The 23,231-nt window shown below is 40.1% G+C and overlaps 2 protein-coding genes across 3 annotated transcripts; both read left to right on the top strand.

The window, feature by feature from the left end:
- Positions 1–708: 708 nt before the first annotated feature.
- On the top strand, positions 709–4,521 carry tmem141 (transmembrane protein 141). Its single transcript, XM_030434702.1, has 5 exons — positions 709–887; positions 1,060–1,126; positions 2,821–2,904; positions 3,037–3,147; positions 3,366–4,521. Exons 1-5 carry the CDS (start codon positions 834–836, stop codon positions 3,425–3,427), a joined length of 378 nt encoding a protein of 125 aa, XP_030290562.1. The 5' UTR covers positions 709–833; the 3' UTR covers positions 3,428–4,521.
- A 5,126-nt stretch (positions 4,522–9,647) lies between these two features.
- Positions 9,648–21,486, top strand: sapcd2 (suppressor APC domain containing 2). 2 transcript variants are annotated; one of them, XM_030436453.1, is made up of 6 exons: positions 9,648–10,664; positions 13,926–14,059; positions 18,222–18,368; positions 18,809–18,910; positions 19,692–19,811; positions 19,916–21,486. In XM_030436453.1, exons 1-6 carry the CDS (start codon positions 9,875–9,877, stop codon positions 20,042–20,044), a joined length of 1,422 nt encoding a protein of 473 aa, XP_030292313.1. In that variant the 5' UTR covers positions 9,648–9,874; the 3' UTR covers positions 20,045–21,486. The 2 variants fall into 2 exon arrangements, with proteins under 2 accessions (XP_030292313.1, XP_030292314.1); XM_030436454.1 differs by having other exon boundaries at positions 9,649–10,664; positions 19,695–19,811.
- Positions 21,487–23,231: the final 1,745 nt, after the last annotated feature.

The following is a 23,231-nucleotide window of genomic DNA, read 5'->3' as shown; positions in this document are numbered from 1 at the left end:
CTGTTTACTGGATTTAATTGTGCTGTACGTTCTGTATCTATTTGGAACTATACTAACCACAGTAAATAAGTAAGTAAATTAATAAATAGATAATAAATAAATAAATAAATAAATGAATATAGGAGTTGTCTCCTGTCAGCCTGTTAGCAGCAATCCACATGCTATGTTTGCATCTCATATTATTAATTCGCAGTATGGTTATTAACAGTATTATTTTTGGTTTTTACATTTTATTGTTTATATTATGCTAATGTTTCCCAACTGCTAGGTGGAATTGTTTTACATAACTGTTTTATTTTACTTTGAATTAATTCAGTTGTAATTATTTGATTTCATTTTTTCTAATTTATTTATTTATCAAATTATCCCCCATAATCTAAAAGTTTCGAATGGTTTAGTATTATGGCCAATTATGGAACTGCCTTTTGTCAATATACGTATTTGTAGTTTGGTAATGTTCTCACCCTTCAGTGATCTCAACAGTATAAATAAAGGTAATGTCCCCTAATTGATCACATTTAATTGGTAGAGTATTCATTTTTACAGGGAGCTTCATGATTATTCTTTCGTCGCATATTTTATGATAACTTTCTATTTCATACCTCCTGAACTCTGAACCATATTATAGTTATATTTGCTCGGGGCTGCAGTACCACCTCCTGTCCGTCGGGCGGCGCTAGTGTTTTACACAAACAGCTGGTCCTCTCTCGTCTGTGTCGGTTTGCAGCGCGGAAGTTCAGTACCAGCAGGGTTAGTTATGTATATGTATACAGCCAGGAGCATGAGCTGATGATATTATTTCTTTAACTTCCAGTTTCAGAGCAGCTAACAACATGGTGAACATCGGTCTCACCAAGGTGGACGATGCGCTGGCGGCAAAACATCCGGTGGGTTTATATTTCTATAGAATAATCTCTATAAAAATCATCTGTGTTGATCTCTGCTGGACACTGACAGTGAAATGAATTAGCTGCCACATATTGAAATCTTTGATATGTCCTAAAAAGTTGAATAAAAGTGTTTTAGGAGGATGAATGAAGGCTGTTTTCTCGCTGTCAGGGTTTGGGGAATTACGCTGCCTGTCAGTCTCACGCCTTCATGAAGGGGACAGGGACCTTCATTCTTGGTGAGTGATGTGAAATGTAACATATTGTTCGAAACACTTTAAATTACAGTTTCATTTAATTATAATATTGTATCAGCATAACTGAATCATCAAATTGTATATAAAAAACAAACCATTGTATTGGACTGTTTTATGATCTGTCACTCTTTTTTTCAGTTTCTCTAAATCGGTCCCTGAACTAACCAATCTAGAATTGAATAATTGAGCTAAATTCCTACATGTCAATACATTAACATTAAGTAAGAAGTAAGAAGATCATCAAATCTATAGACAAAACATTATCTGGACAAGTACATACCACAGGAGGGAGCTATATTCTGCAAATGTTTTTGGAATCAATAGAACAGGATGTTCTACTTTTCATGGTGAACACTGAACTCATCACACAGTTTTCAAAAAAAAAAAATCAACAAAAAGATAAAAAAAGGGGGTTTTGGTTTGATTTCTGTTATAATGAAATCCAACATGACGGTTAGCAGACAGTGATCTGTGATTTGACACACATATATAGACATTGGAAGGACACTGCAAATAGATTTGTTTTTGTCTATGTGGCTGTTAAACATCCCAAAAGTTATTATTATTCTTGGACACATCGTTGCTGTCAGTAGGAGGAAGTACTCGGATCTTTTACTGCAATATTAAAGTGCAAAAATACTCTATTACAAGTAAAAAGTCCTGCATACTTAAAGAACCAAAAGTAAAAGTAACTATTATGCAGAATGGCCAATTAATTAACATATGATTAATGATTAATGTTCTTGAAATATAATTATTAGGGGAGTTCCAACAAGGGTACCTCACGATTCGATTTGATTTCGATTATGGGAGCTTTGATCCTTCGATTCTTCGATTATAACGATTGACGATTTGATTCGATTACTGGTGCCACGATTCTTCGATTATTGCGATTTTTAATGCTTTTTTTCCATGCAAGATTGATTTTGTCTTCATCTGTGGCTACATTTGTAAATAAATAGCCTATCAATTAACTCAGTTCCTCTAAAACTACACTCATTAAGTAAATAACAAGGTTTTTTGAACATTTGACTTGTATTTTTCAAAGACACAAAATATTTTATTCTATGACTATGTAAACATTTGCACTTTGACCTACTTAACTTTGAGCAGGGAAAGCTCGCGAGAGCCCCCTCTATTGGCGGAAAACACTGAAAACAGCAAATCGCGTAGGTCTTGTCAGTCGTCTTGTTTGCGCTCTCATAAAATCCAAAGTGCTTCCACACGGTTGCAGTGAACCCCGGTGGCGAGAGAATCTGCCGCTCTTCTCTGATAATTATGGATACATTCATGTGTACATCACTATAATGTTAGAGAAAGTTGGAGCTAGTTTTCATTACTTTTTATCATAGGTAGCTTTTGGAGCAATCAAGTCTTATCTTTATCAAAAAGAATACACCACAATTTATTTGTTGATGATATATAGTATGATTATCTGAGTCCTCAAAGTAGATAGTGAAGTTATCATATGAATACAGAGGAGTAAAGGGTTTTTCTGCATTGTAGGCGAATATAGGTATAAAGTAGCATTAAATGGAAATATTCAAGTAAAGTACAAGTACCTCTAAAGTGTATTTAGGTACTGGTACTATATTTTTATGGATGTTCGAACATTAGGATATTGTATGATAGCTTCTAGATGTGTCACTGAGGCGTGCGCTGTGTTGCTTTTGCAGGTGCTGGTGTTTTATTTGCCATTCAGACGGCTCTCCAGCGGAAGCTCCCTTATCCTCTCCAGTGGAACCTCCTCATTGCAACGGGTGAGAAATTAAACATTTACTTTAAATGGGTTTAAACACACAAGCCGTCAACAGCTGTTTGCTCTCTAGGCACCCGTACGTCCTCTCAGCTCACTAGTGTTTTAATAACCGTGTCTCTGTCTTCTCTCTCAGTGGGGTCATCCGTAGGAAGTTACGCAGTGACCCGCTGGGAAACACAGAAATGCTCAGACCTTTGGATGTTGTTGGAAACAGGACAAGTCCCGGACAGATCGCCACCGCAGGGTGGGTACAGTGTGTGTCTGCAGATTTGCTCACCATTCTAAAAATATTGAAATATGGATGTATGTGGGAGTAACTGAGAAGACAGCCTGTTCTGCATATACGTTTCTGTCCTGTCCTCAACTGATGTACCTGTGCCAGCTCCGCTCTTGAGTCATGTTCAGCTAAATACAGACAGTTTGGTGCTTTATGTTTTATATGTGTTTGTGTTTGTCTTTCAGTGTCTCAACCAGAGGAGCCAAAAGGAACTGGAAAGACAAAATATGGCGACGTTATGGATTAAACATATAGTTTTAAACCTGTGTATCTTCTGTATATAACTACACCTTATCAGAAAATCTACAATGGTGGAGACATTCAGATAAGCTCAGTTCTGGGTGTGAGATAGTGTATGCTGTATTTAACACCAGGGTTGTTGTGTTTTTTTTTTTTTTCATTTTGAACATGAGTGAAGCGTCATTTTTTTCCACTTTGAGTTTGTGGTGTTATTTAAATTCATAACAGCATTACTGTGAGGATAAACGGCAGACTTTCCTGAATCAGAGGTCAGGAATTAGTTCAGGCTTTTTGGAGGAATTCCAGGTTAAGCTCGTGATCCAGTATTTGGATGTGTTAGTTTGACATGCAACAGATTTAGACCGGTGAAGCCAGCCACTACTTGTCACTGCAGACCCTCATGGGATTTTCAGCCTTGGATTGTACTCACTGGTGGCTTGAACAAACCAGTTTTTAAGTGTATGATCTAAATTACACATTGATCATTTTAATCATGTATGCCTCGGACTGAAGAGAGCAAATCATGATTCATCCTTTTAATAAACATTCTTGGATATTTAATAAAAAACGCTCCAGGCAGCAGTGTAATCCACGTGAAATCATTTACAGCTGCTGCTTTAAGCCACTGCATGTTCATTCATCCGTCCTCAGTTCAGCGATGCTGTAATGAACCCTGCCATATCTCAAAATGACTAAAAATTAATCCGCTTTGGATTTATATCAATTTGTCGCCTGCGCCAAAAAACATAAATTCCATGAGGTTAGGTGCTAATTTATAATGACAGCATGAGCAGTTTGTTTGGAAGATGAAAAGACGGGAAGGAGGGAAATGTAGAAGTCAGGTTTTTTTTTTTAAAGAAACTGTCACTGGATTTATCCAAACTGAGAGAAAGAGAGGATTGGTGAGAAGTAAAAAGTAAAAGGGGCATGTTTGTATTAAACTTTAGGTCTACCTCAGTCCTGTTACAAACTGCCTTCTAATGATTTTACTGAGAAGTTTGTTTAATTAAGGTATAAACACATTCACAAATCCACTCTGTGTTTTGTTATTCAAACATGAATAGTTATAAAAAAAGTGTAAAATACAATAAAAAACGGGAAGAAAATTTGTCGTATGTGTATTCTGTTGATTTAGATGTTAAGATCTTGTTCTTTTTTAGTTTGAATATCCTCATTTTAAGTGTCTGTTGACTGGGTGTCGTGTAGTGTATTTTGTCAATTGTGCTGATATAAAGAGTATAAAAAGCAGAGCATTGATCCGTCCTCTCCTCATCTGTAGTCACAAAGACGCCCACATGTTCATGTTTTTGGCAAAACTGAGTGGAATGAAGACAGTGCACCATGAAAGAGACCGTGCAGCTGTCAGAGGACAAACACCAGAGGAGTACATATTCAAAAAATATATGTCAAAGCTGCAAAGATACCTCTAAATCATTGTTTTATCACAACATAATACACTGGATGCCTCCTCAGTTTTGACTACGTAAAAAACTAAACGATAGCTGGATAAAGTGCATTATTGATCTTGAATTTTGATATTAATTTTCATTGTTACAGCATCCAAATCACTGACGTGAATCACAAAAACCAAGCTACATAAGGACACTGCATTAGAAAATAAGTCAGTGATAAGTAAAATAAAGATATGCTGAACTGCTAATTTGAAAAACAGCGACCTTTTTTTCTTTATATAAGTACGATGATAGTATATTTCTGTACAAGCCACACCAACCAGTGATAAGTAAATCATAATATGGGCACAGCTCTGTATGCTGCTTCATAGACAGATATAATACCCAGCTTCAAATGTGACACAGAGCGGGATATTGCTCATCCTTGCATCCCGGCAAGTACACAGATTGAAAGGTACGACCATTTTGAATTTAATGTTGCAATCTATGGCTGCGACTAACCATTAATTTCACTGTCATTTAATCTCAAAACGTATTGTGTAGTCTACAATGTCATTTGAAAAATTGTCATCACAGTTTCTAAGAGCCCAAAGTGATGTCTTTAAATGTCTTCCTCTGTCCAACAAACAGTCCAAAACCCAAAGTCCCCTCATTTGTTATCATAAATGACAAAGAAAAGCAGCAAATCCTCACATTTAAGAAGCTGGAACCAGCAAATATTTCTGCTTCAAAATGGCTTAAGTGATAAATTGATTATCGAAATAGTTGAAACAGGTGCTCCATCAGGAGAGGTGAACCAGGCAAGTGTTTGGGGCTTCCCAGAGCCCCCAATGACCACCCATGTCGGCACATTTTGTCATGACAGCTGTTAATCCACTTCAACCTCCCATAAAGGCACTATATGTATATAAATATGTATCCTGCACCACTACTGCCTCGAAATATCTCTTTAATGCTCTATGTGTTGACGATCCCTGACCTTATAAGGTGGGTTATTTACAACGTGATAACATTGATGTTGTCTAGGTAATAATTTAGGTTTCAGCTATTCTGGTTTCAATTTTATTCATGTTTAAAAATTCTACTAATGTCAACATTGGAAATGTTAAAAGGTTTGCATTTAGTAGATTTTTGGTTGCTGTCATATTATTTAGAACATACTGGTGATGAGCACTGGTCGGACCTGGCCTCCTGGGAATTTTGCCACGGGCCACAACAGACTCTAGAATTGCTGCTGACAGCTGGCATTTGGTTTTCTTTCAATCAAGTAATCGTTGCAGCTCCACTGCCATCTTTACATCCTGTCCCCTTCTTAGAGACAGATGTTATCAGCTGGATGCAACTTCAAATAGTTGAATATTGTATAGAAGATCATTTAAAAGCTCTGTCCAGATCCTGAGGATAAAGATCCTCTTTATTCTGACTCAAATCTGTTCATCTTAACATTTGGAATGAAGGATGAATCTATAATAACATGTGGGACTCTGTCGTTACAGAACCTTTGTGAAGTGGTAAACATGTCCATATAAGAGAACATACTGCTTCTTTAAACACTCCAGTTTATTTGCATAGCTCAGCTAGTTTTGTACAATAAGGTGTTAGTAACATAAATTTTGCACCACGCAGTGCAGGCCAGTGAAACAATGGAGTCTTTCAAGCACGCTTTAACACCTTGGATGATTGAAGCGACCAAAGTCCAGCTCTTTGATTCATGGAGAACGAGCCAAAGAAAGTCCTCTAATTCTGAGAGCTGGAAACACACGCTCACACCAGTGAAACATTTTTCTATGTACGGAAAGAGACGCACGTCTGGATTGGTGATCCCGAGTAAAGGCAATCTGAACAAGAGAAGATTTCAGCTTTGGTTTTTAATCTGAGTCCACCCCCACACATTGCTTCTCTCTCTCTCGCTCCCGTCCTCCCACTGTAAATCAAATCTGATTTAACACCTCCAAGATTTTGAGGGTTTTGAATTCACTTTCTGTCTCTCTCAATCCAAAAAAGAAAAGGGGGAGCTTTGTGAATTGAATAAGCTCTCAAATCCTTTGTCACATGGACACTGATGCTGCTGAAGGAAAAGACTCAGAGAAACAAAGAGAGCAAACAGGACGTAATGAGAGAAAAGACTGCGTATGTGTGTGTGCAGGGTGTTATACATGAGAGGACTGACCGGCAAGCTGAGCTGCAGGATCAGTACGTGTCCAATAACTAAAACAAACAGTGGTATGGACCGGCCTTTTGGCACGCTTGGCAACCACTGGCACGGTTTATGGAGCCTCAAGAGTGTGTGTGTGTTAGTGTCCGAGCGTTCAGCCAGTTTGTGCAGCAGTGCATGTGCGTGACAACACGGGCAAGAGAGCGATGAGCAGAACCGGAGTGAGTGCTCATTTGTCTGACCCCGTGAGTCAAGTGATGACACTGAGCTGAGCTGCGACTGCACAGTTGTGTGCGTCTCTTTCTCCTCTTATTTCACGTTGTCTTCTCTCAGTTACATAACGATCAAGCCTGAAATGAAAGTCTACAGAAGTCCCGAAAGAGATGCAATTTAGGGCATTTTTATGGTGGCCCTTAAGGGTCAAAACACAAGGTTTCAGGAAACACGGTAGAAAACACATTGTATGCTGTTGTGTTTTGTGAGAGGTCGTTGTAGTTCCTGAAATGTTGTTGTGTTTTTTTAAATGTCGTGTTTTGTCAAATGTTGTGTTATGTGTAATGTTGTTGTGTTTTCTGTAAAGTTATTGTGTTTTATGTAAAGTTGTGGTGTTTTGTGTAATGTTGCGTATTGTAAAATGGCGTCATGTTGCCTGAAATGTTTTTGTCTAGTGTAAAATGTTTAGTTTTGTGTCATGTTGTTGTGTTGTCTGTTATGTTGTTAGGATTTCTGTAATGTAGTTGTGTTTCCTGAAATGCAGTTTCGCAGTGTTTTGTCAATGGTAATATGTTGCCTGAAATGTTGATGTGTTTTGTGAAATGTTATCTTTCCTGAAATGCTGTTGTGTTTTGAATGAAGTTATTGCATTTTGTGTAATGTTTTTGTGTTTCCTGAAATGCTGTTCTATCGTAATGGTGTTGTGTTTTGACCTTCAGGGCCACCATACATTTTTTTGTATCCCAAAGGCGAGCCACAATTGACTCACTGCTCCGAAACACCACTGTTGGACAGTTGAACATGTGATCTAGTTGGCCCGTCTCTTTAGCCCACGGCCAAAAATCAATTCCAGCAAATTAATGTGTTAACAAGAACAACTGGTGTGTGATTGACTGTCACATTTGTTGTGAGGGGATTATCGATTGTGTGTCCTCTCTTTCAGCCTCTCCTCTCGCAAAGAAAAACCTGCAGTTCATTTGAATAACATAATGGGGAAAATATGTGAGTCAATATCTGGTCTGACAGGAAAAATAACCGTACGCATGAGGCAGTCAGTAAATTACAGAGAGTCCTTTGTGACAGGGTGACAGTATCTTCAACATTAATCGCAGCTTAAGCTTTTGACGGGATGAGACAGGACATAAGAGTTCAAGTCTGGGCAGGTCAGGGATAAACATGGGTCTGAGCAGGGACTGAGAGTTTCTGTGACTCATCGCTGGAGACAGAGAAAACAGAAGTGTCCCTGAAGTGCCAGAAATGCTTGACTCTGACAGAGTAATGAGCAGAGATGCAGCTTTCCAGCCTAACTTAGAGAGAACCTTAATATACATCACATAATGCAACATTAAAGCTGATACAGAATGAAAGCGTCTTTTGAGGAAGAAAAAAAAATCTTGAAAAAGGATTATTGTTGCCACTGTTGTCACTTTGTAGACGTCTAGTTTGGGTGTTAGTGTAACCAGTTGAAAAAATGATTAGTTTTAATTTGGTACACATCAGTAGTTGCCTAAAAGGCACAGAAGCAAGAAACTAAGATTATTTTTATTTCTAGTGTAGGATTACAGAAAATATTTTAAATCTTAAAGGAAAAGTTCACTCCAAATTTTTTATTATTACTGATCCAGTCACTACCCTGATGCAGATAGTGAGGGGGGTGACATGTTTTGGGTGAACTTTTTCGTTTGAGCTTAAGACAATGCAGAAGATGTTTCATTCAGTTTTGATTAAATGTTATTGCATGTCCATAAAAAAAACTCAAAAAAAGTTTGTATGGTAGTGTATGCAGAAAGACAAATATTTATTCGATCCAACTTGAACTGAAAACAAGTTATTTATCAATTCAAAAGATAACTTTTCAACATAAGAAAGTCACAGTATCTTGAAAAACTAATGACACATAAGACTGTAAAAATACATAATTATCAAGACTTTTATATCGTAGAAGCTAGCTTTTCTGACAACGCCTACTTGACTGCACTTCATGTCACAAGTGTGTCTTTTAGTACGCCTTACTCCTGTACATGGGTTTAATAATTTAGGTCAGTTTTATTCAGACATGGGGTTAAATCCCTCACTGAAAAAACATAATTACACATTTTGAGGCACATAAACAACATGTTTACTTCTTGAATTTACTCCATTCACATTGCAACTTACTTGCAGAGTTAAAAAGTGTATTTAAAGATGTGAAACAAAGGGATTGTGTTCCCTGCTCTGGCTGTGTGTGTGGAGCTGTAAAGTGATAGCGGACACAGCTCTTTCTGATTATGTGGAGGGGGATTATATGAATAACGTCTCAGCATTAGTAATAACAAAAGCACAACTCAAACTGGAGTCTACCTCGGGTCTGCACCAATGAGCGACGAGCTCGTGCACACCGTGGCCAATGAGGGGGTCCCGGGACGCTCGCGCACGGCCGTTTGAAGGGCGGTCCTGCGGAAAAAGGAAAGTATGGATCAGACAGCGGCGGAGTTTCGGTGGGAAGGTCCGATCTCCAAAACACCGGGAATATTTCAGGGTAAAAAACATTTTAAGGATATGTATCTCGCTGTTTGGTAAGCGGATATTGTTTTTTGTAGTCTTCTGTTTGCTCAGTTGTGTGTTTACATAAAGTTTGCCAACTTGTTTTGGCGTGTTTTTGATTGATTAGTCAGGAGAGATTAGCAGGACCTTCATGGCTTTGATAGCGACTGACCAGAGCTGCAAGCTGAACGGAACCGCGGCGGTTTACGGCAGAGTTGGGCCGAGAAAAGACATGTTTCAGGGCATGACAGGGGACTTTAAAACTGCCAAAATGCAGCCGAAAGAGACGGAGTATTCAACAGATGGCCTGCCCAAAGCCTTCCTGCACAGCCTGAGGACCCTGTTTGACATTTTGGACGACGGGGGACGGGGTTATGTCCACATCTCTGAGATCGAGAGCCGCTGGCAGGGCGCAGACACCAGGGAACTGCCCGGTGGGGTGCTGAGCTGCCTCAGGAGGGTCACACCACCGCATGGCTGCCTCACCTTTGAGCGGTTCGTCGCGGGGCTGCGGTACTCCATGCTCAACCCGGAGAACAGCTCCCATTTCAGAGCCCAGGCTGCTGTCCACCCGCAGCAGGCACCAAAGCAGCACCAGAAACCCGCCCCGCTGTCCACATGCAGCGTCGGGACACGGGTTGAGAACAAGGTCCGTCCGCTGGGGCCGAGCAACGTGACCAACACCCAGCCGCACCGGTCTGCCTCCCTGCAGAGCCGGAGCAGGCCGGAGGAGGGGGCCGGGTACCCCATGTGTGGACCGGCCCCGTACAGCGCGGGCTTCGAGAGGTCCGGGCGGAGCGTGGAGCGCAGTTCCGTGGCTCCGGGGGGCGGGTGTTACCGGGCCGAACCGGGCCATGCCACCAAACCAGCACAGCCTCAGCAGAGCCGGGTCAGGTCCATTGAGTCGCTTGCTCTGGAGTCATCGCAGCTCCACGGAACAGGTAAGTTGTACCATGAAAAACACATGTAAATCATAAATGGAAATTATTCAGTGAGTTCATGTCGATAAGATGAAAGAATTCAGAGATTTAACAGCAACACACATAAAGTCCATACAATGTCAGGAAACAGGGATACTCTTCGGGAATGTCATAATAATAAGTCAAACATAAGGTCTTCAAATTTGACCATCAGCCCAAAAGTCAATCATATTCAGTTAAGTTATATAAAACAGAAAAAACAGGACATCTGATGAGCTTTAAACAGCTATTTATTTTGAGAACTAAAAGGATAATATGATTAGTCATTAAAAAAAAAATGTTTGCCAAATAGATTTGTGTATTGACACAGAACCTCACCCATACTAGATTTTTGGGGTCGATGCTGGTGCTGATATTAGTTATTGAAAAATTCTAATATTTATTTATCAGTTGCAGTAATGGCAGCAACATATGGACCAATACCAACTTATCAGCCATAGGCCAAAATCTGCAGTGATATTGGCCAATGGATATCTCTGGGTAGAAATATCAATTAATCGATCATTTCAGCGAGCAGAGATCATGTTAGATGCCACTGTGGTGCAGTTGCAATGGTTTCTGTTTTCGTTCGTTACAATGGTTCCTGCTGCAAAGACAAAATCGTATCTGGACACAAAGAAAATGTGCATGAGGATGAGTGAGATGAAGAGCTACTGTGTTGCTGTATACCTAGCAGACTTGAGGTTGAATTCTCATGAACAAGCTTCATTCTCATATTCTAATCTGATTGGATGCAGTGGTTTGTGTTGTACACACAAGTGCAACATGTCTGCAGAGGGAGCCCTAATAAGGTAAAAAGGGTGACATGTCTTTGCATGCTTCTCAATGGGGTCAACACCCACCACTGTTTGGTTTTGACAAAACACTTCTCAGGTATCAGTATTATGTCACAGCTTAAACAGGCCCTGTTTAAGTGCCTCTGCTGTGATGATGGGTTCCTAGCTGAACAATTACCGCTGTAAACTCCAGGTCAGGTTAGAGGTCGTGTCAGAAATTCCTGCAGAAATGTATGTGTCTTGAGGGTCTGCCTTGGGAAGAAAAACAGTTATGGCCCCTGACTGGATAACGGGTGATGGTCAGTTGTATGCATGTTACTGCTGAGAATTTCCCAGTTGGCCTGCTCGTTATCTTGTTCATACATACAGGCTCTCGCTCATAACTTGCTTTTGTTCCTCTTGTCAGTCATACAAGAGGTTTTTTCCCATGCTCGCTCACACACACACACACACGCACACACACACACACACACAGTCAACTAGAGCCTGTCCGAGTTTGTCTGATCTCTGTACAGCCAGGCCTGTCTGGAACTGTAAGAGTGACACTCTATCTATCGAGCCCTCGGGGCTTTCATTGCTTACACCACTTGCACTTAGTACAGTGTTTTTGTTCAGATAGATAAAATTACATGGCCAAACGTTCACATACTCTTGTGCACTTTTGGTTAATTCAAATGAAAGGAAATGCTACAGTACACTATAATGCAACGACAGTTCCCTTTTGTACACAAAGCAAGGTGAATGAAGAATTTTTTCTTATTTTTAATATTATTTTAATGATGTATTTTATGTTATGGAACAAAACGTGAAAATCTCATGAATTTGCTGTAATCACAGACTTTATTAAAGTCTGGTGGAAAGCTTTTCCAGAGGCACCATATCATCGTCCATAGCTGTGGAATGAGATGTGTGTAATAGTATGTCCACTTACTTTGCCACATACATTTGGCCATATAATGTAGACAGACAGACTGACCACCAGTGACCGTGCTGTAATCTCTCCCATGCAGCCAAACCCCTGTTGGATTAGGCCAGATTACATCAGACATGCCGGGGCTCATTGAATCACGGCAGTGGTGAATCCTCTCCAACACCCTGGACATCACCACAAAGTCCCAGCGCTCTCTGTCACTTTCTCTTGACTTGGGAAAACTATAGTGCTGTGCACTTAAAATCTGATAAGGATAAAATACCTCAGATGAAACCAGGCAAATACCAAGGAAAAATACCACTGAGATGATTTGCCAACTAAGGTTAAGTGCTGTTTGCAGAGCCTGGAGGCATCTTCCACTTTATCAGACCTGCCTGTCTTTTAGCTGCTATAGGAAACACCCAGCGTAAACGTAAACACACACATATTTTCATATGTTGTTTTTGAAATAACTAAAAACTGTGTTAAAGTTGAGTTTCATTGCTCAGTAATGAGCTTGGAGACAGCAGCTGACAGCACACTTTCCTCATAAGGTTCATGTAGTGGCTGCTGTGGAGCTTTCGATCATATCTCCAGATCTTCTTTGGCTGAAGGGGTTTGCTTTGCTGTCATGTGACTGTGGATTTTCAAATTCCCGTTCTTGCACATGAGCTTTAATTGTCAAGGTTGCTTTAGTTTCTTGAAGCAAACTCATAAGGTCATCCTGTAGTTTTGGGGTTATGGTTAGAGATGTCTGACTTGTTATCTCTACACTGTGTTTTCCCTCAAATACTTGACATATTTCTGTTTGCTCCAGTGAACTCATCCTCACTTAAGTAAGCAAACAAAGGAGTGGGATTGGTTTCAGAATCAAATAATCAGTTTGATTGACACAGCTTTTTAAAAAAACAAAATGTTGTTACATTAAGATTTAGAATAGTCTGTGTTGAGTTCAGTGTGCACAATAAATAACAGTAATCCTGGCATGTTGACACCAGACATTTGAGTACAGCTCCCTCCTGTGGTGCACACTGGCAAGTTGCAACCTGAATGCATCATCGGGTCAAATGAAAGTTTTAGCTGTAGTTTTCTTTGTCTTCTTCATCACTGTCTGTTTCCAGATGTGGAGGCACTTTTCGCAGTAAAATTTAATCTTACATTTTCTAGATAAGTGGCTGATTAATAATACAAAGCTGAAATGAAGATGCTGCTTTTACTGTTGCTGACTGAATGTGACCATATGTAATAAAGGTATGTCAAGGCTGTGACAGAATATTCAGAGTTACCTTGAGTTCAAACCTGGAATGCAAATTTGTTTTGTGCCCAAAAATCTGTCAAGTGAAGATCAGCAAATGAAAGTTGTGCATTGTGGTAAAAGTATCTCATCATCATTTGTATACTGTAAAATGTTTTCTTAAATGACTGTACAAAGTGTGTTATCCAATGTACTGTCTGCATCCAGCACAACTGCAGTAATTACAGAATGCATTCCATCCCACAGTGTTCATTCAATCTGTCTGTTTCACATTTGTCTAGGTGTTGTGAAATCAGGTTTACCAAGATCTCAGAGTGAATCTGCAACAGGATTTACTGGCAGCTCCAGGCGACACGGGCGGAGTCGGGAAGAGCAGAGGCGTCATACCATCTCCAACGGAGTGGACTATGGAATGGTGTGTACACACCCACACACACACACACACACACACACGGACGTACACACGCACACATTCTCACTCACACACACACACACACACACACACGCACAAACAGACTACAAAGTGCCACGCCTGGGTTTCAGAAAGGAACATTTTTGGATGTCAGTGGTGAAACATCTTCTATTTATTACTGGTTAATCAACAACCCAGTCATGGGTTGACACTAGTGGTGCAAAGGTCTGCTGTTGATCTACCTTGTTTCTATTAATCACCTGGAACCCACCTCTGGTCTTCACAGGTAAAACAACAACCAGTTTGCAACAACCTGCGAACTCAATGAACGTGCGCATCAGTGGTTTACATCTGTAAACATCATATGTCTGTTGGAGTAACCCAGTGAAGATAATAAGAACCATACTCAAAGCAATATGTGGCTGATTTTATTTTAAAAGACGTTGCTACAGCTTGGCTCGGTCTTTTCACTTTTGTTTTTTCAGCTCAAACAGATTTCAACAAAGTATGGTAGCAATCAGTAGCTATGCCTACTGAGGTCATTGCTTCTTTCCACTGGATAAGAATTAATGTAGTGTCAGTTGAATATGGCTTGTGTTGTTTGTTGAGTGATTGTTTGAGTTAAGAGAATATTCATGATTTTTTCAAAAGATTCTAGTAGGTAAAAAGTAGGGATTCACTGATTGTTCAATTCTGAGCTGATACTGATGTTGAAAATAACAATTTGGCCTATAGCCGATGCAGACACTGATGTTTTACCATTGCTGTTTTTGTTTTTTAAATAATTTTTGTTACAAATAACAAATAACTGAGGTGTAAAGCTTTTCAGCCCTGAGTATACTATCTTTAAATCAAAATCTTCATTCACGTGAAAAAAAATAAAAACATTTGGAGAGTAACTGCTTCAAAAGGATTTTTAGCTTGATATATTACTACCTACTAAATGAGAAGAATTTTTCAGGACCTGCATATTTTTACAGTCTGATGGCAGGGATGTCACAAGCCTGAGGCTCATGAATGTGCCAGTGCAAATTTAATAGATGTGACACATTAGACCGATATTTGGCCGATATATTGGTGCATCCCGAGTAAAACTGTAGAGGTGATATCAATGAGTTGACTGGCAGAAGATTAATCAGAAACCATTTTGATAATTGATTAACAGTTTTGAATCAGGTTTGAGCTCTGAAATGTGAAATCCTGCTGCTGTTCTTTGACTTACATGATGGTGAATTGAAAATCTATAATGTCTGAACAGACATTGTCAAAACTGACAGAAGTTTGTGATATTACACAAGTTACTAACAGAGTTTGGTGGAGAAGTGATTCAGTCAATCATATTTCACTGGTTGAAAAGTTTAACTTGTGACAAGTTGAAATGATTCTTCTTTGGTATCTATCATCATTTTAGTTGTGTTGAGTTGGGTCAGAGAGTTGAGAATCAGTAGTAAAAGACTTTGAGGGAGAGACAGAGGCCTGCTTGTACTTGAACTCTGATAATTTGAAGTTTGACTGGATATAAGAGAAAACGTTCCAAAAAAGAGGTTTTCTTGTCTAGGCTCTTCTTCTATTGGCCCCCACATTCCCCTCCCATCCCTCTGCCCACTGCCTCCCCCTCACTCTGCCCCTCCCACCCTCCAGTCCAGAGCTCATGCCTCCCTTCACTCTCCGTCTCTCCCCCTGCCTCACCATTTCTCACTCTCTTGCTCGCCTCCTGTCCCTCTTTCTCTCCCTGTTTGTGTCGCCGTCTCCGTCTCTTTTCCCCCCTCGGCCTCCTGTGTCTGGAGAGGCTGACTGACCGACTCCCCTCCTTCTCCCTCCCCCCCTGCCCCTCTCCTCCTCCCCCTTCCCCGCGGCCCTCCCACCCAGGCCAACTTGGCCTGCTGTTGCCCTGATGGTAGTAAGCCGGGTCGGGCCCAGGGGCCTGGTAGAAGTAGAGGACTCGTTCAGCCGGCCCGGCCCAGCCTGGACAGCTGTGTGGGCCTACACCACCGTCTTCATCCCCCTCAGCAGTAGCCTCTACAGCAGCAAGGCCCTGCACTTTTTTCTCTGGGTGAGTAGCACGGCAGGAAGGGAAGAGGAGGGACAGAGGCTCGTAGAAGATGCAGGAGATTAAAGTTTGTCTGTGAGACAGTTTTCTAATTGAGTGTATTTCAAGACTTGAAGCTGTGCATCAAGTTGTTTTGTTATTTAATTGTGACAGTTGCGACATAGAGGATCAGAAAAGTTGTGGTCAATTTCTGTGTGTTGATTTAGATACTACGCTTCATTTGGGCTAGTTTTGGGGACTTTTGGCTTTGTTTGTTGGCTCCAACCTGCTGTGGTATTGTCGAGCTTTAGGGTCTGAACTTGGGCTGAGACTTGATGAATAATTTATTAATAGACTGCAAGAACTGACTGACAGCAAGTTGTCAAGTCCTTTATCAAGAGAAAATGTAAATTTTTAGCTGGTTATATTCTTGAATCTAAGTTTTTGCTCTTTTTCCTGTGGAATATCTTTCGGGTATGAATTTAAAAAAAAAGCAATCTCAAGAACTTGATGGCCATTTTTTAGTGTTTTCTAACATTTCCTTAACTAATACAGTTGTTTAAATCGAAACGGACAGATCTATGAATCAATGCAAAAATTATTAACTTCTTTTTGTCAGGATTTTCATTGTATTTGTTTGTGTGCTTCAGGTTTTGGATAGTGCTGAAAATAATAGCTTATTACTTCATCTGCATTTCAAGTCATCGATCAAGCAGAAGTGCCAAATTCTTACTGGTTTTATTTTTTTTGAAATGTTTTGATTTTCTGCTTTTCTCTTTAATAGCAAAATGTAATATCTTTGGGTTTTGTGTGGTTGGTTTGACACAACAAGCAATTTCAAGTCATCACCTTGGACTCTGGGAACCTCTGGGCATTTTTAGCTATTCAATAGACAAACAATTAATTAAGTAATCGGAAATATTCAACAGTTTAATCTATGTCATGTAAATATTTGCAGCCTTGGTCTGTCCTTGTTTGGGGGACTTTTGGACGTGTGCCTTGCCTCTGAGCTGCTGTTGTATTGAGCTTCAAGGTCCGGACCACACTGTTCGGCGGTGCTTTGTAGACGCAGTTTGAAAGGCCGTTATGTTCTTTGTGTTTTTAACTAAACAGATTGTGCAGCCGGTGTCATGTTATTGTATGTGCGCAGTTGTTGTTGTGTGTATTCATGACTGCTCTTTCAGCCAGCACTCAAACATACATGCACACAGACTTTTTCCATCAAGCCATTTGCTGCTCGGCTCCCTCTCTCTGATTATTTCCTGTTCTTTTCTCCCTTTTCTTTTCTAAATGGTGGGTTTTCCTGCCTGTGGACGACCGCACATTCATGCTGCCTGACACCAGGTCATACTTCATTCTAGACACGGACCCTCCAACCCCCTCCTCTTCCCCTCAACCCCCCGTCCTGTCTTCTTCTGTGTGTACTCTCTTCACTCAGAGCAGTGTTGTATAGTTTATAAACATGTATCCCAGCTGCGTATGAGCTGCGGCTGTGTTTTAAACTGATGAGCGATGATCAGAGGAATTTACTGAGCCACACAGGGGACAGAGGGATGGAGTGATGGGCTGGATAGAGAGATGACACACCAGGTGGCTGAATGCCAGCAATGAGGCCTGGACTGTGGCTGTGTGCTGCATGGACAGCCTGGTCAGCACAACTCAATGCAGCCTTGCTGGGGAGCACACACACACACACACACATCTCCCTCTTTCTCTTTCACACACACGCGCGCGCGCACACACACACACACACACACACACACACACAGTGGCGTCCATAGTTGAAGTGGCTGCGCTGTTTACCCCATTCTTAGGTTGCTGTGTGGTTGCCATGACGCTCGGCTGATTGCTCCTCTAAACATTGTTCAGGATGGGAGAGAGTCCGGCACAATTGCCATGGCGCCATTGTCTCCGCCGGCACAAAAGAGTTTGCTGCAGATGCCCTGGTGAAAAGATGGAGTTTGTCTACCACGCAGGCTGCCAGGAGCCCAAAATCAATCATTAGATTTAATGTTGGCAGCGATCTGAACGCTCTCTTAGTGATGGAATTAGAAACATGACAAATAAATGTTTTTTAATTTCCTCTTTCCTGTACCCCCCTTTCAACCCTCCATCTTTAACTTTCAATTCTCACAGTTAAAGCAGATGAAAGAGCTGGAGCAGGAGAAGGACTCGCTGCTGGCGGGCCTGGAAGTGGTGGAGCGGGCCCGCGAGTGGTACCAGGGTCAGATCCACAATGTCACAGAGAGACAGCGGCAGGTTGGCCAGAGCTCCCAATGCACGGTCAGTTCAGGATCTAGTCTGAAACTGTTCAGAAGTGATGGAGATGTAACTTGTTGCTGTATTTTGTTTGACAATGTCTTCCTTTTTGGGAAATTGACAAAAAAGCAACAGAAACAATGTCTATGAACTATAAATCTGTTTGAAGAATTATATAATTTGATCAAACTGAAACATGACCTTTGGTAGTTCAACAGGATAAATGACTTTTTGGTAGAGAAAGTTTCCAGCATGTTGCAGAAAAATATATAGTTTGATAAAGCAAGTATGTAATTGCTCCTCCCCTCAGCTGACCCAGAAAAGAACCATTCAGTATTAATTAATGTCTCCACAGCTCCTCCTTGGTTGGCTCAGTTCCTCTTTGTCACACTTTTTTTTTTTCAAACCTTTCACTTCTATATTGAATTTCATACTGATGGACTGTTTATGTTCTCTCCTCTCAGGATTTCTTCACAGAAGCCAATCAGAGCCGCATGAATGTTCTAATACCCAAACTGCAAGAAGTCAACCGCTGCCTTAATGACCTTATTACCTGCCCTGGGATGGTGAGTGCTAATTGACTTTCAGCATTTTTGTGTGATTCTAGGAACACCTAGGAAATGAGACTGACAATCTGAAAATACTGTAAATACGGTGCACAATAAATGGTGTTGATGGATGAATGTTAAGACCCTATTGAGGGTATGGATGGACTTTATAGATGATTATGATTCTTTATTTTTGCCGTGTTACTGAGTCACTGTTAGGATCATTCTTGCCAGTTGTCATTCACTGTAGCACAAAACTGCACAATGTTTTGACCAAATTTGTCATAATCAGACACTTTCATGGTATAACAAACATCTCAGAAAATATGATGAGTCATGGTATACTGTATTACACAATTATTATTATTATTATTATTATTATTGTTATTATCAGTTACAATGACTCGTAAAGTAATAAAAAAAAAGAAATGTTCTGGTGGGGGCTGAACAGACGTGATATATATGTATATGGATATGTATGAGTGCAACATATTTTCTCCACCTGATGCTCTGACTCAAAATCATGAGCATGAGAAATTCAACTTAACATCATTCAAATGTCACCAAAAACATGAATACGCTTACTGATTCATGTGATTGTATAAAAATGTAAAGTGATTCTCACAATTGCCTTTTCATAACATGACTGTAGAGCATCTGGAAATGGGAAGCTGCGTTTATCAGACATGTAAATTATGACATTTCATGACAAAGCGACTGCTGGAAACCTCTACTGATGATACATAACATTGTATTTTGGATGTTTTTTCTCTTTAACACTGGTTCTCTTTGTGTCCAGCAGCCATTTCCTTCCAGCGCTGCTCAAACATCAGCGCTCTCCACTAACCCTCAGCCTCCAGGCCCAGCTCCTCCACAAGCCATCCAGAGACTGAAGGACCAGAACAGACTTCTCACACAGGTTCAACATTTGCTACATGCTGTCTATAGACACTAGTAATTAGTAGTTACCAGTCAGTGTTGTTTTAAGACTGTCACTCTCTTCATTTCTTCTTCCTCATGAAGGAGGTGACAGAGAGGAGCGAGCGGATCACCCAGCTGGAGCAGGAGAAGTCTGCTTTGATAAAACAGCTTTTCGAGGCTCGAGCCAGAAATGCGCAAGACACCAGCACCATGGACTCCACCTTCATCTGAGAACACTCCACCCAACACCGTAACATCACCATGTTCCAGCTGCGAATCATCTGGAGCAAAGCTTTTACCAGACTGAAGCTGACTATTGTTTACCCACACCTGTAGTAGCAGTGATGCACCTTTAGCCATGACACCCTCGTCTGCCGCAGCATGTGAGCACTCCACCTCCACCCCCACCTCTACTCCAAAACCATGTACTGCCTAGATGTGAACACTCCAGAGAGTCCAAAGACTCTGTCACTTGCTGCGTGAGTCACTCGAGCTTAAAAGACTGGAACACTTTCACTAAACCAGTCGGGTCTCATGAGATCCCATCACTCCATTTCTTGCAGGATTACAGCATCTGCGAGATCTCCACTCCCACTCCCAGAAGGCTTTTTCACTTCTGCTGCTCGACTGCACAGGCAACGGGAAAAAAAAAACCTAAACTCGGTGGTCCAAATAGGACAACACGGGGGAGGGGATTGGTTTCTGTCGGAATAAAATGCCATATTCTCACAGTTTAATATGAAAACAAATCACCAGCTGCTTGCTGTGACCTATCACTTACTTTTAAGTTTGGTACTTTGATCAAAATGATAATGAGACACACTTTGCCCACGTCTTTCATTTCAGTATTTCCTTCCTTTTAATGTGTATGATTTGTTTACCTGACATTTGGCTTTCTGGTTTTTTAGAGTGTTTACTTTCAAACACTGAGAGACAGGAATTACTGAAAAAAGAGCAGTTTTTATATTATAGGAGCATGTTTAATGTTAAGATGTTTTTTTTAAAGATGGAAAACAGAGATGGGAGGACAGCCGACAAGCCATCGAGATGTAGAGGCGGAGACGGATGAGAGAAGTTAGGAAGTTTGCACGTAGAGGTGAGCTGAGGAGGATAATAAACACGGTAGACGGTGAATGTGTCGGAGCTCGAGCTCCTCAGTTGGGAGATGTTCTGATGAAACGAATCATCACTTTGGCTATCCAGTGCTACATCCCCTGTATGTCTTTTACAGTGGATTCATTGCATGGGTCGTGTTTTCAGCTCAAAAGGATTTATCTTCTGAAGAGATTTTCTGTTTGAAAACCTGGAGATTAAACGTTAGCACGGAAAAGGAAAAAACACAATTTGTCCTCGTAAGTGTCTTGTCCAGGTTGGCTTTAGACTAAAGCTGTAAAAAAAAAACAGTCAGCCATCCGCAAGTTTACAAGAGAAATGATTAGTTAGTGGGTGGCGGTAGATTGAAAAACAAAAACATTGTAGTTTTATAATGGATCTGTATGGTACTGCTGGGATGACCGCACTTAACATATTGTTGATGTCTGTTTCCCATTTGTGTGATTGTATTGTTTCTTGCTGCTCAAACTGCATTATGTGTGAGTGAAACTCTTTTCCTTCTGCTTTCTATTGAGAGAACTCAAATGAGATGTAAAAAAAATAAATAAGCCCAAACAAACCTCGATTGCTCTTTTGTGCTTACTTGCAATGTGTTTTTCTCATCATCTTTGGTCTGAAATTATATTTAGAAATAAAATACAGTAGGTGCTTTTTAAAATTGTTTTAAAAAACAGTCCATTGAAAACACTAAATACAGATGACAGAAAATAGCAACCTTTTAAAAAAAATGAATTCTGGCTTATTTTGTTTAGAATATAAAAGCTTTTCAGGATCATTTTATACCTTTTTCTGCAGGTTCTGTGATGGATAATGCATCAGTTTAGATCCAAAGATCTCTGTGAGGGTGATTATAACTATTTTTCTGTTTCCACGTTTAGATGTGAACAAAATGGCTGTGTGACGTATTCACAATTTAATTAAAATGTTCATTTGGATGTCAGTTAAGAGCAGAAAGAAAGAATGGAAGAAAGAGAGAAAGACAGAAAAACTCAACTTTCCATGAAGAATCAGCAGATTTTTTTCAGGATGATCTGTCCTCATTAGTTCTGTTATGACTCCCTGTCATTAATTAAAGAAATGTCCCTTGATAGTGAGGATGATCTGATGTAATTCATGCGCCGCTTTTGCTCCTCACCCTCACATGTGATTAGCTCAGCTTCGGTTTTAATGAGGAGGATAATTGGAAAAAGTGGACAGTTGGTGAAGTGAATCATGGATGGATGCAGAGCTAACTAGTTTCCATTCGTAACGACGTACTCACGAATGAACCCTTAACCTGTGTTAACAAATATTCTTATTTTCATATTGTATATTATTTTATTAGTTTTTACTGAAAATCAAGGTTGTAGTTTTGAAACCTTTGAAAACTTGGTTTCAGCTTGTAGGTGTTTCTCCATAACAGTAAGTATTCATGTCTAAATGTGCAGAATTTAATACAACATGAAAATCTATCTACACCTTCTGTGGTTACTTGCAGTGTTTCTCTTTATCTCTAGTCTAAACATATATTTAAGAATGAAATAGGTGCACATCAGTCCATAAAAAACACATCAAATAAACACTGCAGAACTTATTTTTACAGGGTTCGTACGGGTGCTTGAAATCCTTGAAAGTACTTGAATTTCAATGTTGTGTTTTCAAGGTCTGAAAAGTGCTTGGATTTTAGTTTAAGTGCTTGAAAGTGCTTGACATTATAACTCTGTCTTGGCAACATTGGGATCAGACTGGATAGTTTGCTTATTACAAGCAGAAATAAAACCAGTGTGTGTGTATCATCACACATGCAGCCTGGTAGCAATAGAGAAGGATGGCTGAGGAGACAGTGAATTTGATGCAATTTGGACTGATGACACATTCAATATTAATAAACTTTGATGAATAAACAAACAGCTTATAAAAGTTTATGTCAAAAAAGAAAATTACAGGGTGATCTCAGGTCTCTCTTTGTCTCGCTGCAAGTGAGAACGCGAAGTGGCTTCCCTTTTTTGGATAAACTTTGTGTTCTCCTTTAATTTCTAAAGTTTTTGCTATTATGAAACATCATTTTAGAAGTTTACAGCATAATACAATGTACATAATTGTGATATAAAGTGAAAATGAATAATCATGATTATATATATTCCTGTAGAAAAGTATTTTACTCCTGCGATAAGGTGCTGGTAAATTTTGTAAATGACCCTTAGAAGTGTTTGAAAAGTGCTTGAATTTGACCTTGAAAAATGTGTACGAACCCTGTTTTTAGATATTTCAGTTTGTACATTTTAAGATGTCATTTCATGTGAAGACAGTGACCTTTCAAAATAAA

This window comes from Sparus aurata, chromosome 12 (genome assembly GCF_900880675.1).
Source record: "Sparus aurata chromosome 12, fSpaAur1.1, whole genome shotgun sequence".
Taxonomy (NCBI): domain Eukaryota; kingdom Metazoa; phylum Chordata; class Actinopteri; order Spariformes; family Sparidae; genus Sparus; species Sparus aurata.
This window is presented reverse-complemented; position numbering and strand designations above follow the sequence as displayed.